Source organism: Pristis pectinata, chromosome 30, assembly GCF_009764475.1.
Source record: "Pristis pectinata isolate sPriPec2 chromosome 30, sPriPec2.1.pri, whole genome shotgun sequence".
NCBI classification, from domain to species: domain Eukaryota; kingdom Metazoa; phylum Chordata; class Chondrichthyes; order Rhinopristiformes; family Pristidae; genus Pristis; species Pristis pectinata.
In genome coordinates, this window is record NC_067434.1 from 15,866,439 (window position 1) to 15,888,271 (window position 21,833).

Here is a 21,833-nt window from a genome sequence, read left to right on the forward strand (position 1 = left end):
TGGTTTCCTCCCACATCCCAAAGACATACAGGTTGGTAGATTAATTGGCTACTTGTAAATTGTCACTAATGTGTGAGTGGTAGAGTCTGGGGGGAGTTGATGAAAATCTGGGGAGAGAATAAAAAATGAGATTAATGCAGGATTAGTGTAACTGGGTGGTTGATGGTTGGCAAGAACTCAATGGGCTGAATGGCCTGTTTCCACGCTGTATCTCTCTATGAACCTATTTCTCAAGGTCAGCAAGCACTGATCCTCAGCTTCCAGCCTTTGATCTCACTGGGTAAACTTGCACAACGTAGCTATTGTAAACTGCAGTGGGTTGTATCAGTCTCATAAGCAAAACCTGTCTCACTCTCATTTTGTGGAGTTCTCCTTCTAAGAGGTAAACAATTTTTGCTTGTTTGAAGTGGAAAGCTACTTCTTTTATTCCACCAAAACAGGGACTGCAAAGTGAGTCCATAGAAACCACCTTTGGTAATAATTAAATCAGACATGGAACCTGGAACACTTAATAAGTCACAGCTATGCTTTGACTACAATAACTTGGGTTCACATAGAGCACTTAACATGGAGACTCATCACTGGGGACTTCATGGAGTGGAATAATGAGACTGCATATGTTGGCAGACCTAAAGGTTGTGGTCAAAAGCGCAGGGGAGGCATTTCAAGGCTGAGAGGGGTTTAACAGGAAAAGCTGGTTGAATACTTGGCTGATTTCCCAGGGTTGGATGGTGTCAATCTGCGGTTTTGATTAAAGTGCATTGTTGGCAAGGAGCACCAGGAATTTGACTGTGCTTGTAGACCACACTTCATCTGATCTGGGAACACTCAGTGTCTGAGTGCCAAATGTAGGAGCTAAAATTCCTTTTGCAGCTCTGGCATTCCTCACCTGTAGGAACACAGGATACATTCCTTCCCCTTTTCCCTCTGTAGATCTGAATTGGAATGCAGTATCAAAGGAGAATGGTGTGATGGCACAGTACACAAACATCAAAGCTCTGAAAGTTCCACTGTACAATGCTGGCACACAAACAAGTTCAGCTCCAATTAGCATGAAGTAGTTTCTTGCCTAATGTGTCAGCCCCAGCTCAGTGGGTCCTCTCAAACAGAAGGCAGCTGGCTCATGACCATTTCAGAGATTTAGGCAAAAAACTCTGTGCTGGCAGTGCTGTGGACTACTGAGGGGTCCTGTACTGATGGGGGGGGGACGGTGTTTGGAATGAGACCTTAAACCGAGGTTCTATCTGCTCCCTCAGTTGGACATCAGAGAACCCATGAGTTATTTCACTGAAGATTGAGAAAGTTACTCCTTGTGTCCTGGCCAACACCTTCCCTTCATCCATCATCACTTCAAACAGATAATCTGCTCATCATTGAATTACACTGGGAGCTTGCTGTGTGCAAACTGGCCACTGTGTTTCCTACACCAGTAAGGTGCAATGAACCTTGAAGGGCATTGTGTAAATGAAAGACTTTCACTTATAATCCTTACCCCTCTCTACCCAACTTTATAGATCAACTCTGCTGGGAAAATAGCAGAGCAAAGCATTGGAATTTCACAGCAATGCTTTAACTTTTCTAAACTTACAGATGCAGAAGGTGCAATACTTGTTTGGAATCCTTTTTGGAAATTCAGGGGCGCGGTGAATGTGATTTTCCCCCTGTTAATTATGCTCATGTAGTATTCATGCCACCAAAGTGTCAAGTGGAGGCTTTCTCCAACAAGAGAGAGCCTGGCCACCTTCGCTCGACATTCAATGGCATTGCAATAACTGAATATCCCATGACATGCATGCTGGAAATCACCTGGGACCAGTTAGTGTTGCTGCCACGCAGCTCCAGGAACCAGGGATTGAAGTTTACGTATGCTTCCTGTGATCACGTGGGTTTCCCCAGATGCTCTGGTATCCTCTCACACCCCTTTCCACTATGTAGAAGGCAAAAATCAGGAACGTCATTGAATATACTTGTCCAGATGAGTGCAACTGTACCTACAATCAAGAAACTTGTCACCATCCAGAACAAAACAATCTGCTTGACAGTCATCACATCTGCCAATTGAAATATTTGCTCCCTCTCCCACAGTGTATTGATAGTCTACAGCAATTATTTATTGTCATAGAGTGGTACAGTGCAGAAACAGGCCCTTTGGTCATTATTTGCATGCTGCCCATTGAACCTACCTACACATTATGTCCGTAGCCTCCTATGCCTCGGCGATTCTAAAGACTAACCATGTTAAAAATTTGCCGGTTCATAACCCAAGCCAGCAAAGTCAAGGTGAACTGCTTCACAGTATAATTTTGTTGGCCTAGTTATGTTAAAAGTGGTGTTGGTTGGTTTTGAGGGATCACACTGAATCTTGGCATCAGGCAAGTCTTTGAGTATTTATCTGGTTTGCTTTGTGATCCTGAAACCTGAATGTGCATCACCTCATGTCAGAACAATCTTACTTTCTTTAACAGAATGCCAAATGTGTCAGCCCACTCCACACACAGGTTGGTGCCAATGTGACCACCCAGGTAGGCCCTTACGCCTTTAAGATTCCATACTCCATCAGGCAGAAGATCTGCACTAACTTGGATGCACCAAATACTCGAGGCAATGACTGGAGGCTGCTGGCTCAGAAGCTGGGAGTTGACAGGTAAGGAGAAATTTACCTTAAAATTTTGGATTAACAGATCAAGTGACCATTTTTCCCGGTCAATGAAGGATCCATTCCAGGGCAGAATAGAAGGAACCCTTCACCTCTGTTGGGTCTCAGTGGGTACACCCTTGCTTTTGAGTTGGAAGGCTGAGGGTGCAAGCAATCTCTCCAGAGACTTGCGCACCAAGATCTAGTCTGATGTTCCAGTGTATAAATGAGGGAACACCGCACTCTTGGAGATTGTGTCTATTGCATGAGGCATGAAACTGAGGGCCTGTCTGCACTCTCAGATGACTGTCAAAGATCTCTTTGTACTATTTTAAAGAAGGAAAGGGAATTTATCACTGCTGTATTGGTCCATATCTCTCTGCACGTCAACATAACCCAAGCCAGCTGGTATTATGACATTGCTGTTTGTGAGAGGTTCCTGCGCATCAATTGGATACCAACTTTCTTACATAGATCACTGACCTCATGGAAGATGAGCTTCATTGACTGTTGAATAAGGCAATCTAAAGGTATCAAAGGCAAAATAAAAGCAGAAAATGCAGCAGATATACAGAGGCACGAGCGACTGCAGATGTTGGAATCTGGAGCAAAAAGCAAGACGCTGGAGGGACTCAGTGGGTCAAACAGCAGCTATGGAGAGAGATGGACAGTCAACGTTTCGGGTCGAGACCCTTCATCTGGACCAAAATGCCAACTGTCCATTTCCCTCCACAGATGTCTGACCCACTGAGTTCCTCCAGCATCTTGTTTTTTGCTCCAGATTCCTCCTCAATTTGTAGCAAATGTATGTTGCGCTGCTGAAGTAAGTTCTGTGATGCCCCTGTACCTCCTCTTATTCATGTTTTTCTCCACTCTTGTGTTTAGGTTTCTCACCTACTTTGCTACAAAAGTTAGCCCGACTGGGGTCATCTTAGACTTGTGGGAAGCCCAGCACCAAGATGACGGAGATATCAACTCCCTCGCCAGTGCCCTGGAGGAGATGGGCAAGAGCGACGTGATGGTAGTCATGACAACAGAAGAATGCTGAAAGATGAATAACCTTGGCAACTGAGTGATAAAACCCTAGCATCTATGGCAACTTGTTATAGAAGTCAGTTTGCTGCTCAACTGAGCACCCAGCAAATTAGGAAAGTAGTATTTTTACAGAAGAGAGTGGCACTTGTCACATTCAATCTAGATGAAGCCTCTCTCCTATCCAAAGCTTTGGGCAGCTTGTAAAAGGTTAACAGTTTCTTAGGAAACGCATTTAATTTATTATCCATATCTTTGGATGCTTTTTTGTTTGCTCCTATATTGAAACTTTGTAAGAACCCAAGGAGTTGTTTACATATATGGCAGATGTAGACATCACTCAAATCTTGAATGCACATGTCGTACAAGAGAAATCCAGCTGAACTATCATAGGTGTTTATGAGGAGGAGAATGATTCATAGATGCAGGCAGGCAATAGAGTCACAGGGCCATCTTATCCACTTTCAATTTATTGCCTTGTGGCAAAAGAAAATTCATTTTTTCAAGCTCGGAAGCAAACTTTGCCGGAATCCCTGCTTTATCAGTGTGGTTTTCTCCCCAGGCACTTTGGCAGAAAACGACTCAAACCTAAAACAGATTTCAAAGCTTCTCTCTCTCTAATACAAACTCAGATGTTCTCGAGACAAAACCCATGGTGAAACAATTATCAGCTTTGTACCACATTGCCCTATCTGGTCGTTTAGTGACAGTATTTAAAACGTGCGGGACAATGCACAGAGTGGGAGGTGTGTCGGAGTATCTGCTGAGGTTAATCACAGTCATCTCCATGCTAACACCAGTCACTTCTGATTAACATGAAGGCATTTATACATTCAGCACAGGTGTGCCTAACCAACCAACCTCCTCTCCACTCTGCCATCCCATATCTCCATTGAATAAGGTGGGAATAGCTCCCAACCAGTCTTCACAAAGTCAGGGCCATGCATTAAGACGTTGAAGACTGAAGCAAAGCAATAGCCATTTGTCGAAGCAGCCAACCATCACCAGAAGAAATGTCTCTAATATAAATCTTGCAATGTACTGACAAAGGAAATTAACAAACCCACATACAGTAACAGAGGATCTCAGCACAAACCAGGATCTTAGCTTGAATGAATATGGGCTCTATATTCTTAACATCTTATCATGTTTTGGCCATCAAAAGGTACGGTCATAATATTTTCTATCACCATTTCAGATTTTGATCTTAATTTTAATCTGAATGTCAGCCAAGACCTGGTATAGAAAAATGAAACCTTCTGTGCTTTAATTGACACACTGTCCTCACTTGTCACTTCCTTTCAATCTTTTAATAAGGGAAATTTCAGTAGGTGACGGAATCATTTCTCCTACCAACACCTCCACTGCATCTCAGAACATTTCACTGAACCATAGAATGCCTCAAAACCAAACCAATCTCACTGATGGAACCTGGGGGACCCTGGAGTTTGTGGACATGAGTTATAGTTAACATGAACACTGAAAATTGGAAGAATCCTTCAAGCCATTTTGGGTACCAGGGATTGGCACCTTGGGCTAGCGTTGGACTGACCTGACTAGAAGTACTTCACGTGGGATCTATTCTTTGTATGAACATCCAAAGTAAATAACCTGCTGGTGGAAGGACACTGAAAGCTCAAGATCACTTTTTTCCAGAAATTATCAGATGACAAGCTCTCCAAAGCCAACCACCTGGTTAGGGCCAGTATCCAATGATGTCTTACTCCAAACTTGCCTTTATATAAAACACTTTTGGTCATTGTTAGATGTCATCTCACAAAGACATTCACCATGAATTCACAAAGACTCTCAATGGTTGTAGCATTGTCATTTCCAACATAATTTTGAAACATCTTCAGTTGACTAAAATGTTGAGCCAACTAGAAAGATAAATTGGATGAATAAGGGAGTGTGTGATGCATTCTTGGTGCTGTGTTGGTGTCAACAGGATTGCGAATTCTCCAATAGTGTACCATCAAAAATTAGACAAAGTGCTTAAATGTCTGTAGAATGTGCAAATTGAGTTATTTATTTCCAAGATGTTTTAGACAAATACATTTTAAATACATCATTGTGTAATGTTGTTTTTAAATAATTACTTCAGGAGCACAATTATTGGACATGAGTGGTCAACCTTCTTGTGGCAGTGGCCTTCCTGCTTGATGTCTAAGCAAATCCAAAGGTTAGTTTATCAGGAAGCACGCTCATATTTCGAAGAGCTGATGATTAGTCTCCTGGATACTGCCACAAGCAATCCCATGAGAAAAATCACTGGGGCGTTTTAAAATATTGTTGAATTTCACACTTGGTTGCTTGCCCTAAATACTCAGCTTCCAAATTCCAGTTCTATTGACTTCAATGGAAGCAAAGTTCAGAAACAGCATCCAACATGGAACTATATCACTCATTCACTGCAAGCAACTGAGGTTGAATTTATATCTCAAATATGTTTTTTTTTAAATCTTCCTTGATAACCTTTTCTATTAATGAAAAATATATCAGAGGTGGGGTGGTGGGAAAAGCTGTTTGGCAGGACAAGACAGATGGAAGGTCATATGTTGGAAACTCCAGGGAAAGGCCCAACAAGAGTTGGCGGCCTAAATTCAGAGGAACCTTGGAAAGAATTGGCCTCCTCCCTACATCCAGTGTGACCCGAAAACCAGCAAAATCACACACTCCTTTTTGATGCTTCAAATACTTGGTATCAGTGCACTGGGGTGATCTTTGAAAAAATGGCAAAGGGTTGCTTTAGATGACTATATATAGTTTTTATAAAATTATATGAGCCATCTGTGACAGCTCCTGCAATCCATTTACACAGAGGTGTAACTATGACTTGGATTAATGTAAATCCACTTACCTCTGAGGGAGAAGGTTGGCACTAACTATTAGAAGGCTGTGGCCAGCAATTTTTTTACAGTATTCATTGATTAAGAATGGCTGAAGGTGTTTTAACGAAGAGTTATTCTTTTTCTTTTTTTTCCCTCATATAAGGGGTACCATTATACCAACTGGTTAGCAAAATAGTGCTTTCATATCTTTCATTCACTCCAAGTGCTATGCAAGTTTATAGAATTAATTCATTTGCAGACATATCGCAATGCTTCTGTTCTTTACGTACATCTTTCATATTTATATGTATAGAAATTGCTGGAATCTATTCCTCTGTCCCTTTTCATGTATTTGTTCATTCTGTAAACTACCGATTGTAAATAAGTTTAGCGTTCCTATTGTAACAGATTAATTTTTATGCAATAAATTATATTTCCTAGTTTAATGAATCAAACATTGCAATTTTTTGGAATCCTAAAATGTACCCCGAATGTCACCCCTAATGCACATCCAGGTCAGATATTCTTCTCTATGCTGTCTTAACTCATTGGGAACATTATCTCTGTGACCAAATGGGAAGAGAAAGCCAAGGGAGATCTGATAGAACTATATAAAATGATGAGGGGTCCGGACAGATTGGATAGCAGGGAGCTCTCCCCTTTGTGGAGAGGTTGAGGACTAGAGGTCACAGGTATGAAACAAGGGCAAAGAGGATTAAGAGTGACATGAGGAAAATCTTTTTTATATAGTGTGCGTTTGGAATCTGGAAGGCACTTCATGCGGATGTGGTGGAAGTAGGTGCTACTTTGAAAACATTTGCAAGATTACAGAGGAAAGATGGTGGGAGTTGGGGGGGGCGGTGTAGAGTGTGGAACTATAGAGAGTTGCTTTGGTAGAGATGTCATTACGCTGGAAAGGGTGCAGGAAAAGATTCATAAGGATGTTACTGGGACTAAGATATAAGGAGAGACTGGATAGGCTGGGGATGTTTCACTGGAAGGAAGGAGGCTAAGGGGTGACCTTATAGAAGTATGTAAAATCATGAGGGCCATAGATAGGGTGGATGGTCACAGACTTCTTTTCCAAGGGTAGGGGAATCTAAAACTAGAGAGTACAGCTTTAAGGTGAGAGGGGAAAGATTTAAAGGGAACCTGAGGGGCAAGTTTTTCCACACAGTATGGTGGGTAGATGGAACAAGCTGCCAGAGGAAGTGGTAGAGGTGAGTACAATTACAACATTCAAAAGACATTTAGACAGGTATTTGGATAGAGAGGGTTTAGAGGGATCTGGCCCAAACATAGGCAAATGGGACTAGCTCAGGTAGGCACCTTGGACAGCATGAACAAGTTGGGCCGAAGGACCTGTTTCAGTACTGTATTATACTATAACTCAAATACGATGGGCTAAATAACCTCCTCTGCTGTAACCATTCTACGATAATCCTAAATTAATAATCCAGAGACCTTGACTAATGGAGATGTAAATTTAAATTGCACAAGATGAGGAATTTACATTAAGTGAATATGAACTAAACAGCTGCCAGTAGTAATGGATTACTGCAAAAGTCCACTGATCCGTTTAGGGGATGAAATCTGCTGATCTTATCCAGCCAACTGCAGCCCCTCAACAATGAGGTTGTCTCCCACCTGCCTTCTGAAATGGATCAGCAAGACATTCAGTTCTATCAAACTATGGAAGTATCTTCGCTATGGGAGTCTCTTCGCGACACATACTGCAACCCTTAAGGTGGCTCACCACCACCTTCTCAGTTGGGGACAGGCTTTGAATGCTGCCATTGTCAATGATGTGATTACGTTCCATGAGTGCAACATTACACGCAATAATATTCATGGTAAGACTAATTGGACTTTTTGTGTCAAGGTCAGTGAATGGAGCTTACAATATGTACCAGCCATGATCTATAGAACCATAGAACCATACAGCACAAAACAGGCCCTTCGGCACACCATGTTGTGCCATCCATCAAACCACCCTCACATTACCTAACCCCTTCCTCCCGCATATTCCCCCATCCCACACTCCTCCATATGCCTATCCGACAAGCTCTTGAACCTGTTCAATGTATCTGCCTCCTCCACCACCACCCCAGGCAGTGCATTCCATGCACCAACCACTCTCTGGGTGAAAAACCTCCCCCTGACATCTCCCCTGAATCTCCCACCCATAACCTTGAAGCCATGACCTCTTGTCTTGAGCATTGGTGCCCTGGGAAGGAGGCGCTGACTGTCTATCTATTCTTCTCAGTATTTTGAATGACAGTACAGAGTCAAGGCCTCTTCCTGTTGTTGTGTACTTCTAATTTAACAGAAGAACTCTCTTATCACACTGAAAGCTATTAAATGACACCATATTCACACAACCACCTCTCCGTAGGTTGTGATAAACATGCGTGCATTTATTGTTCATCATTAGTTGAGAAGGCAGTGCTGACTGCCTCTTGAATTGCTGTGCTCTGTGTGTTGGAGGTGGCCATAAGATAAGATATCTTTATTAGTCACATGTACTGTCCATCGAAACACACAGTGAAATGCATCTTTTTGCGTAGAATGTTCTGGGCGCAGGCCGCAAAGTGTCATCACACTTCCGGCGCCAACATAGCATGCCCACAACTTCCTAACCCGTTCGTCTTTGGAATATGGGAGGAAACCGGAGCACCCGGAGGAAACCCACACAGTCATGGGGAGAATGTACAAACTCCTTACAGACAGCGGCCGGGTTGAACCTGGGTCGCTGGCGCTGTAATAGTGTTACGCTAACCGCTACACTACCATGCCTGCCCCCCATGGTGAAGTTGGGGAGAGAGTTCCTGGATCCTAATCAAGCAACAATGAAAGAGTACCTCTTGTAATGCTCCAAGGTTTCTGCCGAGCTTCAGTTCTGGCCTCTTCCTCATATAATTGAATATAATTAATCCCCCACTAAAACCAAAGTCCGAACCTCCAGAATGCCATCCTAAACTCACTATCCTCCTTATGATGATTGTTAAAACTTATCTTTCGACCAAGCTCTTTGTGTTGTTCCCTTTGTGTTGTTATGGTTTTAACCCTTTGTGTTGTTCAGAGTCAAATTTTGTTCAATAATTCTCTGCTTGAGATATTTTACTAGGTTAAAGGAGCCACATAAATGCAAGTTGTTGTTGATATATCTCTGATTCAGGATGATGGAATGAGGGAATGAGTTTTGGGTGGTGGGATACATTCCCTTCATTGCATTGCTCGTGCTTTTCCAGAGGCTGATCCCACAGGTAATGATGTATAGTTCCTGGGATCAATATGGATACTCAGAAATCCAACAGCAACTTGGGACAAAACTGGGCGTTAGATCCAATGTGGCCCAATTTCAGGGGCCAAGACCCTCTTGCTTTGGATTTCCCTCTTCTAAACGAAAAACATCCAAGTTTGAAGGGCAGAAATTAAAGCAGCAACTTGAGTGCTAGGTTCTTGCTGACCCCAAGTGAAGAACCTCATCCTTGGTCATCATGCAAAACATTCAGTCTACCAGCAGCCATTGCTTCTTCTTAGATTAGTTTCCTTGTAAAAGGCAAGTTGCACAACAGACTGCTGCTACTATGATGTTTAAGCGATGGGAGATGAATTCTGTCCCATTGTATGAATATATCTCCAGATTAGCAATGTGGAACAAACAAGATACAGTAAAACCCCTTTAATCCTGCACTCTTGGGACTTTGGTGGTGCCGGACTAGCAGATTTTCTGGATAATTGGATGTTTATTCTATTAATGCTCCATCACACATTTAAATCACAGTAGAATAATAAATTTTCTGCTGAACCCTAAGTTTAAAGGGAGTACGGGTAATAAGTTCCCAGTAAGTTTAAAGGGAATGTGGGAAACAGAATCAGGTGAGTTTCAAGAGTTTCTCAAGCCAACAGTTGAAAGAGTTTACAGAAAGTGCAGGAACCAGGGCCCCAGTGAATGGGAGGGAAACGCAAGAACTGGGTCCATAACGAGTGGACTGGGAGCAGGGGAACCAGGACCCCACAGTGAATGGGGAGAGGGCAAGAACCGGGCCCTGGTGAGAAGACAGGGGAACTGGGTGCAAGCAAGTAGATGGGGAATGTGGCAAATGTTACCTGGGGAAATAAAAGAGAGTCAATGGTGCCTTTTAAAATGCATTGGTTTGGGCACCTGCACCCGTCCATTTGCTTCATTGCTTTTTTTCAACACAGCCAGATGCCTAACCATTGGGATTTCAAAGTAGCAGCAGTGTGTTGTACAGCAGATCGTCAGAGTTATATGGTTATCTCAGTTGCCGCCTTCCAAAATGACTCTTGTTGTTCAGCCTCTAGTTCCAGTTAATTGGCAGGAATTGTTGGAGGACATTTTGTGTAACCATTGCTGTTGGAGCAACAGGCAACAAGGAAAGTTTATATTGATTCATGCATAGGTAGTGTCAGTCAGTTATTGATTGGCTAATCCTGAGATTTGTTTCACCTATGTGTGCAGTATTTGAGGGTACATCAAGATGTGTATCCACAGTGCAAAACAAGGTTTGTTTTGGGACATTTAATGGGGCCAGTCAACTGTTAACAAGCTTGTAAAAATCTTCTTAAAGACACCGACAAAAGCATGGGACTTGCCATTCTTTCAAACCTTCTACAAAAGTTTCTTTGCTGGAGTTGATTGGGGGAAAAATGTTGACCAGGGCAGTGTGTTCTGGACATTAGTGTCCAATCTGGCTCAGTGGATGGCTCATCATACTTCTGAGTCAGGTGGTTGTCCATTTAATCCCGTAAAGATATAGGCTGACTCCCCAGTGCAGTCTCACAAGAGTATTGCATTGTCAAAGGTGCACCATTTTCAATGAAGCTGGGATCCTATCATTCCTCTGATTGGGATGTAAAAGTCATGACTGTATTTTTTATCTTGGTTAGGGAATAAATTTTGGCCAGGATAACTACTCTTCTTTGAAATATCGTGGAATCATAGAGTCATGCAGCCCATCATGACCATCAAGTACCCATCCATACTGTTCCCATTTACTAGCACTTGGTCCATAACCTTCTATGCCTTGGCAATTCAAGTGCTCATTTAGAGTTCTGTTTCTTCCTCTATAGATCCTGCCCGACTTGCTGAATGCTTCCAGCTTTTTTTATTTGTGTCAATTTCCTGCGTTTCCTGAACAGGACAATTTTATTCTTCTTTCCTCTAACAGGTCTTACCAACTTCAAAGATGATGGGTTGACCCGAGCTCCCACACGCTACTGGCCAATATTTACTCCTCAACCAACATCAAGGACCCTTCAGCAGGACTCGAAAAGTGACAAGACAATGTGTTTCAAGTTGCAGAGAGTAGGAGGGGAGAGAACAATGTCTGTGATAGGGTGCAGGGTGAGAGTTACTTCCAAAACTGATAGAGACAGAGAGAAAAAAAGAAACAAATTTAACAATTTCAGGTGACAACTAATTTCCCTCTCTCCACAGACGTGGACTGGACCTCTGTTTCACGTTATTCTTGTTCTCTGGGTCTCTAACTGCTGGTTTTTAAGTAATTGGCCATTTTGGTCTACACCCAATCAAAGACATTCCCTCCGTTCTCTCCACCCACCCTCCTTCACTGCAACTTAAAACACGTTTGTTTTCCCACTTCTCTGTATCTGACGAAGGGTCCTTGACCTGAAACATTGACTCTGTTTGTCTCCTCATGTTCACTGCTTGACCTGACAAGTGCTTCCAGCACTTTCTATTTTTTGTCTGAGATGGTCTTGCTCTTGCTAGACACCATTGCAATAATCAGCTTCTTGCAAAGTAAACCTCTGCTCTGTCTCTGCATCCAGCCAATGATTGCCTCTCAGAATCCAACAGCTTGCCTCTTGTCATTTATCTGCAGACAAACACACTTGCAATATCAAATCAATCGTTACAGTCTAGCCTTTATTTAAGAGATGATTAGAATCCAATAATCTACAATTTGACTCCTGCAAGGAAAAAAATCATTCTATTTTTGTATCTTGTATACAGAGAGAAGGAGATTACCTTTTCAAATCATTATATACATTAAAAAACTCAGTAGCTTTAACGCATTCCTTCTTTCTGCCTGGGGCCTGATACACACTATCTGCACCATTAAACCATTTAATGCGCGTTTGTCTGAGCTCAACAGGAAATACTCACCTCCTTGACTACATCCCCCCCAACTCCCAATTGTTACTTCCACAGAATTTTCCCATCAAACATTCCATGCTTCTTTTTAAAAAGGCAATGGAAACAACAACAACTTGTATTTTCATAACACCTTTCGTTCCTGGATAATGTCCTCTGGCACTTCACGGCAGCATTATGGAACATCAAAAGTGGCACTGCAACAAAGATTGAAATGTTTGGGCAAGTGAGTGATTGTGCTTTTCAAAAATAGATATTTTAACGTGCATGTCGAAGGAGAAGAGATGGACAGAGATGTTTAGGGAAGGAATTTCAGTGCTTAGAGACCAGCCAGATTCAGGTGAATCGACCAGTGATGGAAGACATGAAAGGTGGGCGGAATTGGAAAAGTGCAGAGTTGTTGGAGGACGGATGAGGATTTGGGAGATAGAGTGCAGCTGTAGTGTACAACATCATCTGGAAGAATTTAGTTAGTTAGTTCTAGCATCTCCTATTGGGTCGCTGGGAGAAAGTGTGGAATCTCTCTTACATTTTTTAACAACAATCCTGGTCACAACCAATTCAAATGTTTCCAAAGTAACTGAGCAAGGCCAATCAAGGAAGCAGCCCCACGTAATGTGCAGGAAACCTACTCCTCAGTCCATAATGGCTGGAGTTCTTGCACCCCAGGTCAATACGTGGTTTAAGTGCAGTGGGAGGAATTTATATCATCATATGACATCTATGACACTGGAGGACATTTGACACAGAGACATGGACCTTAGGTTAATCCAGTTCCTAGCTCTTGGTCATAGCCCTGCAGCTAATGGCTCTTTGAGTGGTCATTTAGGTACTTTATAGATGTTGCTCCAATCTTTATCACATGATATCCTGATATAAAGTAAAATCTCAGTAGTGCTTTACACACCTAGTCCATCAAATAGCCTACACTGGATGAGTCAACCAACATTAACCTCAATCTTTTCTTTGCTGAAGAGGCTTCTGTTGGGTCTGTGAAGACCTTGTGAGGTGATGAAGATCTCGTTGCATGCTGCAGCCATGAACTATATCTGACTTAAAGTGACGGAGGCACTGGGATATTGAAGAATTCCCAGCAAGTCCGTCCTTGAGAAAGAATTCCTATCTTGCACCTTGCCCCGAAACGTCAGCAGAGAAACTCAGCTGCAATTAAATGCTTTGCTGCAGGGTAGGCAAGTATGATGGGTATTCTCTTGCTCAGCAAGATCCCACAAACTGGAACAAGGAAGAGTGTAGGGGTTGAGAGAAGAATGCTTCCAAGGCTCAACAAAAAAAGATTCCAGCTCTTCTAGAAGCAGTGCCATGGTGTCATTCCAGTGGCTGGAGTCATACCTCGACAAAGGAAGATGGTTTGCAGTGTCAGAGGTTAATTATCACATCTCCAGGACAATACCGCTGGCATTCCTCAAAGCAATAAGAGGGACCAATATTCTGCAACTGATTCATCAAAGGTCGAACATAAGGTCGGAAGTAGGTTTGTTTTGTAATGGTGAGGATCTCAGAAGGAAGCTGACATGAACCATCCACTCAACACTTCTGTCCAAATGTGGTTACGAATGCTTCAGCCTTGTCTATAGCACTCAGGTACTGGGTCCTGCCACTGCTGAAGATGGGGATGTTCTTGGATCCAGATCCTCCTCTTCCACAGCCACCGCCGTTCCAGGGAAAACAACGCTAGCTTGTCCAAACTCTCCTCATAATACATACCCTGTAATCCAGGCAACATCCTGGTAAACCTCTTCTGCACTCTCTCCATAGCCTCCACATCCTTACTATAATGGGGTGACTAGAACTGAATGCTAATTATAAAGTGGGTGCTTTTCCCCTCATGCCCTTCTGCACTCCTCATTGAACCAGGGTTGATTCCCTGGCTGGATAGTATTGGAAGAGTGAGGGATATGCTGGGTGATGAGATTATAGTGTACATTTCTGCAGATGCTGTTGGTCCACAGCTCCTCATGAAGCCTACTTTTGAGCTGCCACGTCTGTTCTGAGTCTATCCCATTTAGCATAAGTGTGGTACCACATGATGGGGGGTGTACTCACTGTGAAGGCAGGACTTTGTCTCAACACAGATTATACAGTAGTCACTTCTTTCTCTGCTGTTATGGATAAACACATCCCCACAGGTGAGCTGAGGTCAAAGTAACAGAACTCCAGAGGAATTTAGCTTGTGACTTTTACTGTGCATGTGTTACACCTTGATGTGCCTGATGCAAAACATTTTCAAATCCATGCACCGATCGACATAGTGAAGAGTCTTTGAACGTGGGGGAACCTGAATCATTTGGGGATTGGCTGGGAAATGAAGTGGGGAGAAAGGTCAAGGGTCAGAGGTCCTGTGGGGCCTGGGGGAAGGTGGGGGGGAAGGTTGGTGGGTGAGCTGAAGGACCAAGGTATGGACGGTTGATCTGGTCAACCAATGGATGATTGGGTCCTTTGTGGATTGGAACCACTGGGGGACTAAGGTCTTCAGGGTTCATGGAGCAGGAATTTGTTGGAATCCCAGGGTTTCAAGTGATTTCTGAAGGCATTTAATGCAAGGAGTGACTTTGAGATCAGGTTAGCCTGTACGAGGGTGATTACTGGTTTTGGTTAATGGCTTCCTGCATCCCTCAAAACTAAAGGAAACAGCTGTTCTTTTTTGATGTATCTGTGACATTTCATTCCCTTTAAACCATGAATGATGCCACAGACATTTTCACCCAGATGAGAATCATTCTCTCTGTGCTATATTTTGGCCCACTAGTTGTCAGAATGGAATAAAAAAACATAGAATAAGATATATATACCTTAATGGAGAGTCAGCTCTAGACTCATTAATGTATTATAGGGTTCCATATTATAAAGGCTATTACATGGCTTATTAAAATACAAGGAGGAAAAGGATAACTAAACATCTAGTGTCAGATTAATAAATGAAAGAAAGAGAAAGGCTCTCAATAACACAATCTCTCCAACAATCTCAGAATATTCAAACTGTAGTTGACAATTCCAATGTACTTTTAAAGTCCAGTCCTCTGTTATAATGTAAGAAAAGCAGCTGATTTCAGTACAGCAAGATTCCGCAAACATCAGCGAGATGGTCCTGCTTTGGTGATTTTGACTGAGGATTAAATATTGGCTGGGACGCCAGGGAGAACTTCCTTGCTTTTCTTTGAAATAATGGCACGAAATTTTTTACATCTATGTGCATTTAAAAAAAAGCATCAAATGTTTTGTTTAAAAACTATGAAGTTTGGAGACAATGTGTAAATTGATGTATATCGTTGATTACTTCAGTGATTATGCAGTGGCGATGGACGTTAGCTGGAGCGATATGTGACAACTATCATTTCATGTCACTCTGGAAATTCAACCAAGCACCTCCCAGCATGAGTTGCATTTGCATGAAGTTGCAGTAGACTTGTATCAATTGAAGGTATTGTTGGCATTGGGGAAACTCTTGGTATTGCAGGGAAAATCAGTCCACACTGTCCCAGGAGAAACCATTGGTGAGTACTCCCAGGACAGCCATGTTCTTAGACTGCCATACCAGAGTAGGACTGCACTAAAGTAAGTTCCTTCTATCCTTTGAGCCTCACTCCACCACACTACAATCCCCCTCAACCACGCAACATCACTTCAAACCCTGAGATTCCAAACAAATGCCTGCTCCAAGAACCCCCGAGGTCTTAGTCCCCCAGTGGTTCCAATCCCTGATGGACCCAACCATCCAATGGTTGACCAGATCAACCTTGGTCCTCCAGATCCCCCACCCAATCCTCCCCCTTCCAGGCCCCAATTGGACCTCTGACCTTGACCCTTTCTCCCCACCTCATTTCTAGCCTCAATCCCCAAATTATATTTTCTGATATTGAGCAAGAAATTATAACTGTGACTGAGTTGCACCCGAGGGCTTGGGCCCCCAGTTTTAAATAGGTTAATGACAGCTTTAAAATAGCACAAACGGAAGATTACATCAACGCATGGAACAGAAGACCAAAAATATTGCCCTGAGGAAATTAAATGTAGTTTTGTTTTTTGACATGAAAAATGAAGTATGGAAGATGAGAATATACACTGAAGGACAGTTAATCTTGTCTGGTGACAATGCGTCCCATTTTCACACATAAACAGATTACAGCTAAGTCACTTGAGTCTTGTAAGGTTTAGATCTGGAAGAAGAAAAAACTAAACTGCTAAAGGCATTGATAACTAAATGGTTTTTGTAGTTTACCCCTTTAGTAGAAATAAGTTTGGGTATACAATAAAGCCAAACCAGATTCCAACACAACCACAGCTGATACAAACCTGATCCAAGCCCAGCAACATGTAATTCTTTTGCTACCTGACCCAACTCCTGCATATACAGCTGCGTCTCATGGGGCTTGGGTGGTGAGGCTGGGTTCTGCTTCCAAGCGGATGAATCACCAGTGCTGGTCTTTCATTTGCATTTCCATATCAGGAAAAAGATTTAGAGATGGAACGATAAGGATTCCCAAGAATTGTGCGCAATTCTGGTCGCCCCATTACAGGAAGGATGTGGAGGCTTTGGAAAGGGTGCAGAAGAGGTTTACCAAGATACTGCCTGGATTAGAGGGTACAAGCTATAAGGAGAGGTTGGACAAACTCGGGTTGTTTTCTCTGGAGCGTCAGAGATTGAGGGGAGACCTGATAGAAGTTTATAAGATTATGAGAGGCATGGATACTGTAGATGGTCAGGATCTTTTTTTTCTAGAGTGGAATGTCATGTACTAGAGGACATACAATTAAGGTGAGAGGAAAAAGTTTAAAGAGATGCACGGGGCAAGTTTTACACAGAGAGTGGTGGGTGCCTGGAACAGGCTGCCAGAGGGAGTGGTGGAAGCAGATACAATGGTGACATTTAAGAGGCTGTTAGATAGACATATGAATATGAAGGTTATGAAGGATATGGATCATGTACAGGCAAAAGAGAATTAGTTTAATTCGGCATCGTGTTTGACACAGACATTGTGGGTCGAAGGCACTGCTCCTGTGCTGCACTGTTCAGTGTTCCATATTTTATGTAAGAATGGTACCTGAGTGGGCACAACCATCAGGGAAAATGAAACAGGCTTGGGCAATTTTCTCTCAAAGAGAGAAGAATGAGGGGTGACGATCTCTCAAATTAGGAAGGAGAGGAGAAAGGGATTGTGGAGAAAATAGTTCCTTGTGACAAAGCAAAATACTTGGCCCCACAACTAAGGAATTCTCAATAAGCCCTTTTACCAAGAATGTGGGTGGGATTATAGAATCAGAGTCACACAGCATGGAAAAGGCCCTTCGGCCCATCAACTCCACATTAACCATCAAGCACACAGTTACACTAATCCTACACTAATCCCACTTTAATCTCCCTACATTCCCAACAACTTCCACCAGATTCTACCGCTCACCGACACACTAGGGACAATTTAAAGTGGTCATTTAGCCTCCTAACCTGCACGTCTTTTGGATGGGGGGAGTAAACTGGAACTCCCAGAGGAAACCCACATGGTCAGAGGGAGAACATCTGATCTCCACACAGACAAGATTGAACCAGGTCTCTGGAGATGTGAGGCGGCACTAACTGTGCTACTCTGACATCTTGAATGGAAACCACTTCCACAAGGAGCAGCTAATGCAAAATGACAGAATGTAGGGAAGCAGAGACTAGATAAACGCACAAGATTAGATAAGATATCTTTATCGGTCACATGTACATTGAAACACACAGTGAAAATACATCTTTTGCATAGAGTGTTCTGGGGGCAGCCCATAAGCATCGCCACACTTCCGGCACCAACCTAGCATGCCCACAACTTCCTAACCCGTACATCTTTGGAATGTGGGAGGAAACCAGAGCACCCCAGAAGAACCCACGCAGACACGGGGAGAACGTACAAACTCCTTACAGACAGTGGCAGGAATTGAACCTGGGTTGCTGGCATTGTAAAGCATTATGCTAACTGCTATACTACTGTCAGAAACTGGAAGATATATTCATGGGAGGGCAATAAAATAGAGAGAGGAGTCAGTTTAGAATCGTTTGGTCCAGTGGGCTGTAAATTCTACTTAATTCTATGAAAGATCACTTCAAATGTTCGCTTTTTTTCCAATATAATCTTGCCCAACACTGGAAATGCCCGGTCATATTTCTGAATTTGACCTGGAAATGGTCGCAATTACATTGCACTCCATAAGGAATTGATTTATTGGATGTGTAACACTGTAAAGTACAGCGTTATGAGGATAACATTCAGTTTGCTTTGGCTGGAGGGGTCCTTATCTTCTGTTTAACCACTAGACGAAATAAGCAGAATCTGGTGAAGCCTTTATGTGTGAAGCTGTAGTCAATCATGGAAAACTTTTGAAAAGTGCTCCAGCTGACAAAGCAAATGTGCAGTGAGCTTCGATCAATGAGATGAACTTGTCAGTGCCCCAATTCCCAGACAAGCAGGCATGCCACCGCAGAGAGAACATTTTATTGACAAGTCAGCACCCAGCATTTCCTGATAATGAAGCTGCTTTTGGCTTCTTGGATCACATGCCTCAAGCCAACTTTTATCGTTCAATTACCAGGAGAGTTCTGAAGGTTCAAATGATCCTCGTGAATTGGCAAACTTTCAAAGCTGCAACCGTGAATTCTTTGGGAGGATTCCTGGAGCAGCAATACCATATTAACACTGAACGAATAAGGTCAGCCAGTCAGTGCAGGGCCACAGAAGGTTTCTCTGAATAAGAATTTAATGAATTGATGGTAAATTTAACCCTGAATAGAGAAGTTATTGAATCAATGGTACATCTACATCTCTGTATTTTCTTCACACAAACAGCATCTAACTCTCAAACTCCCTGTTGTATATAAGAATGGGCTGGAATTGAGCAGTAGCTGTCCATTAAACTCAGCAAGTAGTTAATGCTGATAATTCATCATTCCTAGCCTTTTTAACAATGATAATTGTCTATCCTGCGTCTGGGACAAAGAGGATTATTTAAGCTATTCTATCACACATGCGCAATAGCCAATTATATTAGAGGTTCAAAAGTATAAAGCTTCGAGTTATTACTTTTCTTAAAATCCATTTTTTCTTTCATTTTGTTTCCCTTCTGTACTTGATTTGATTCCTATTTTCCTTCTTTGTTATTCCTCTTTCAGTAACTTGATTCTTCAAGAGAAAAGCTGTTAGTCCTCTCATTCACTGAGGTCCCAGATACCACGTTCATCCTCTGTGCCATTATCAACTCATTCTCGCACTAAGCTTCCAGCCAATAGATATAAAATTATGACAGTGTATTTGTGAGATTCCCCAGTCCCCAAGTTCCAGCAGACCTGAAACCTCCACTCCCTCCTCATGCCCCTAACAACAGGGGGAGGTTTTTTCAATTGCATCTCCCTTTTGGTCACCACATCCAATAAGGCATGGATCTCCTAGATCTAAAAAACTGCAGATGCTGCAGATGTGAAACAAAAATAGAAATTGCTGGAAACACTCAACAGGTCAGTCAGCCTATGTGGAAAGAGAAAACAGTTAATGTTTCAGCACTGACCCTTCATCAGAACTTTTCTCAAACATTAACTGTCTCTCTTTCCACAGATGCTGCCTGACCTGCTGCCTTTGTTTTTCAGGGTTCTCTGTATTTTTTTAGATCTCCATATCTGAAGCTTTTTTGATTTTTCAGCCTCTTATACCTCTAGGAATTTCATGCATTTCAATGAAGTCACCTTGTGTTCTTCTAAGTGCCAAAGAATACACATGAAATGTAACACTGCATCAGTCATAATAGTCAGTAATATGTGACTTTTAAATAGTTTCTCTCCCCCTGCAGTATTTTAGACCCTCACTTAGTTATTTATAAACCATTTCACAAGCATTAGTCATACCTATTTACAGCCATTTCACCCTAAGAACATAGGCAGGGAAGATATGCAGATACTAATCTGAGGCTGCATAGCAATGTAATAGTACCATTGCTGGATGATTAAAATGTTTCGGTCTCCAAACTCTTCCTGCTTCCAATGAATGAAGTTGTTCATTCCTCACTAGTTAAAACAGTGACTGAGACAATATGGACAGGGAGCTGATGTGTAGTGAAGCTATTCTGCGTTTTCATGTTGTGAGCTACACACTGTGAGCTTGCCACATCACTGGGTTTTTTCTCTCTGACGTCTGTATTGGATTGAAGCTTGACAGTGGTTCCCACAGTAAATCAAAGATTGGCTCTGTTGGTAGCAGTCTGCTCACTTGAGGTGGAAATGAGTGCCTTCCTGGAGCTGGGTCCCAATGGGGTGCGTGTCAGCCTAAAACTGTGGGCTCAAGGCTCACAGATGCAAAAAGTTCAGGCTGAGGCACATTGTGATCTGAAGGGCACTGTGCCATTGGAGATATTGATCTGCAAATCATTCAGCTCCTAGGCAGGTTCATTATGTTAATGTGGTGATGAACCGATGAATCTTTATTGAGTTCTGGGCACTGAAAAATTCTATAGTGTGCTGGAGATCCAAGATATGGCATAAAATTGAATGAGCTTGACCTGGTAACTGGGGGAGCAGGACAGTCCTTGGTGTGCTGCACCATCAGAGAGTGTGTGGGAAGTCATGGGAGGGGTGTGTGGGGGGGGGGGGGAAGAGACAAGTGTAGGTGGATCAGTAGTCAATGGGGCATCAGGACCTTGCAGGTCAGTAGCGACGTTGGATGATGGCTTGCGATTAGCTTGGCAGAGAGAAGGTTGCAATTAGGTTCTTGGCTCGCAATGAAGTTGGTGGGGTGGACAAGGTGACCAGGGTAGGTGTTGGCAGGGACCCAAAGGAGGTAAATATTACACTTGAAGCTGGTCTCTCTGAAGGGTGTTGCTCGGACTGGACTCCAGGTATGGGATAGGAAGATCACCTTTAGCCAACAATGAGGCAGCCTCACGTGCTGTTGAAGGGCTGCTCCGTGTATGAGTGGCCCACACCAAGAAAGTGGCTGAAGCCAGATGGTGGAACAACCCCACCCAGGATCCCCAGCCCCATCACCACCCTTCTCAGGTCATGGAACCTGCTGCAGAAAGACCAGGAAAAATTAGGAAAGAAATGACACCGTGAAACTTTGGGAAACTCCCTCTCATCAAGCCCAGTCTGGTGGATGAGTTTGACCACGCAGGGCAATGAGAAGGTTGCACTGTTCCATTCACAATTCTCTAACACAGC

The 21,833-nt window shown here is 42.9% G+C and overlaps 1 protein-coding gene across 3 annotated transcripts in view; it reads left to right on the top strand.

Annotated features, from left to right (window-relative positions):
- The window catches only part of unc5b (unc-5 netrin receptor B), a 250,740-nt gene extending 243,801 nt beyond the window's left edge, over positions 1 to 6,939 (top strand). For all 3 annotated transcript variants that reach the window (XM_052041397.1, XM_052041398.1, XM_052041399.1), the window contains 2 exons: positions 2,466 to 2,644; positions 3,521 to 6,939. In XM_052041397.1, coding sequence (XP_051897357.1) covers positions 2,466 to 2,644; positions 3,521 to 3,683 — 342 coding nt within the window. In that variant the 3' untranslated portion in view covers positions 3,684 to 6,939. The remainder of the gene's footprint in view (positions 1 to 2,465; positions 2,645 to 3,520) is intronic.
- Positions 6,940 to 21,833: the final 14,894 nt, after the last annotated feature.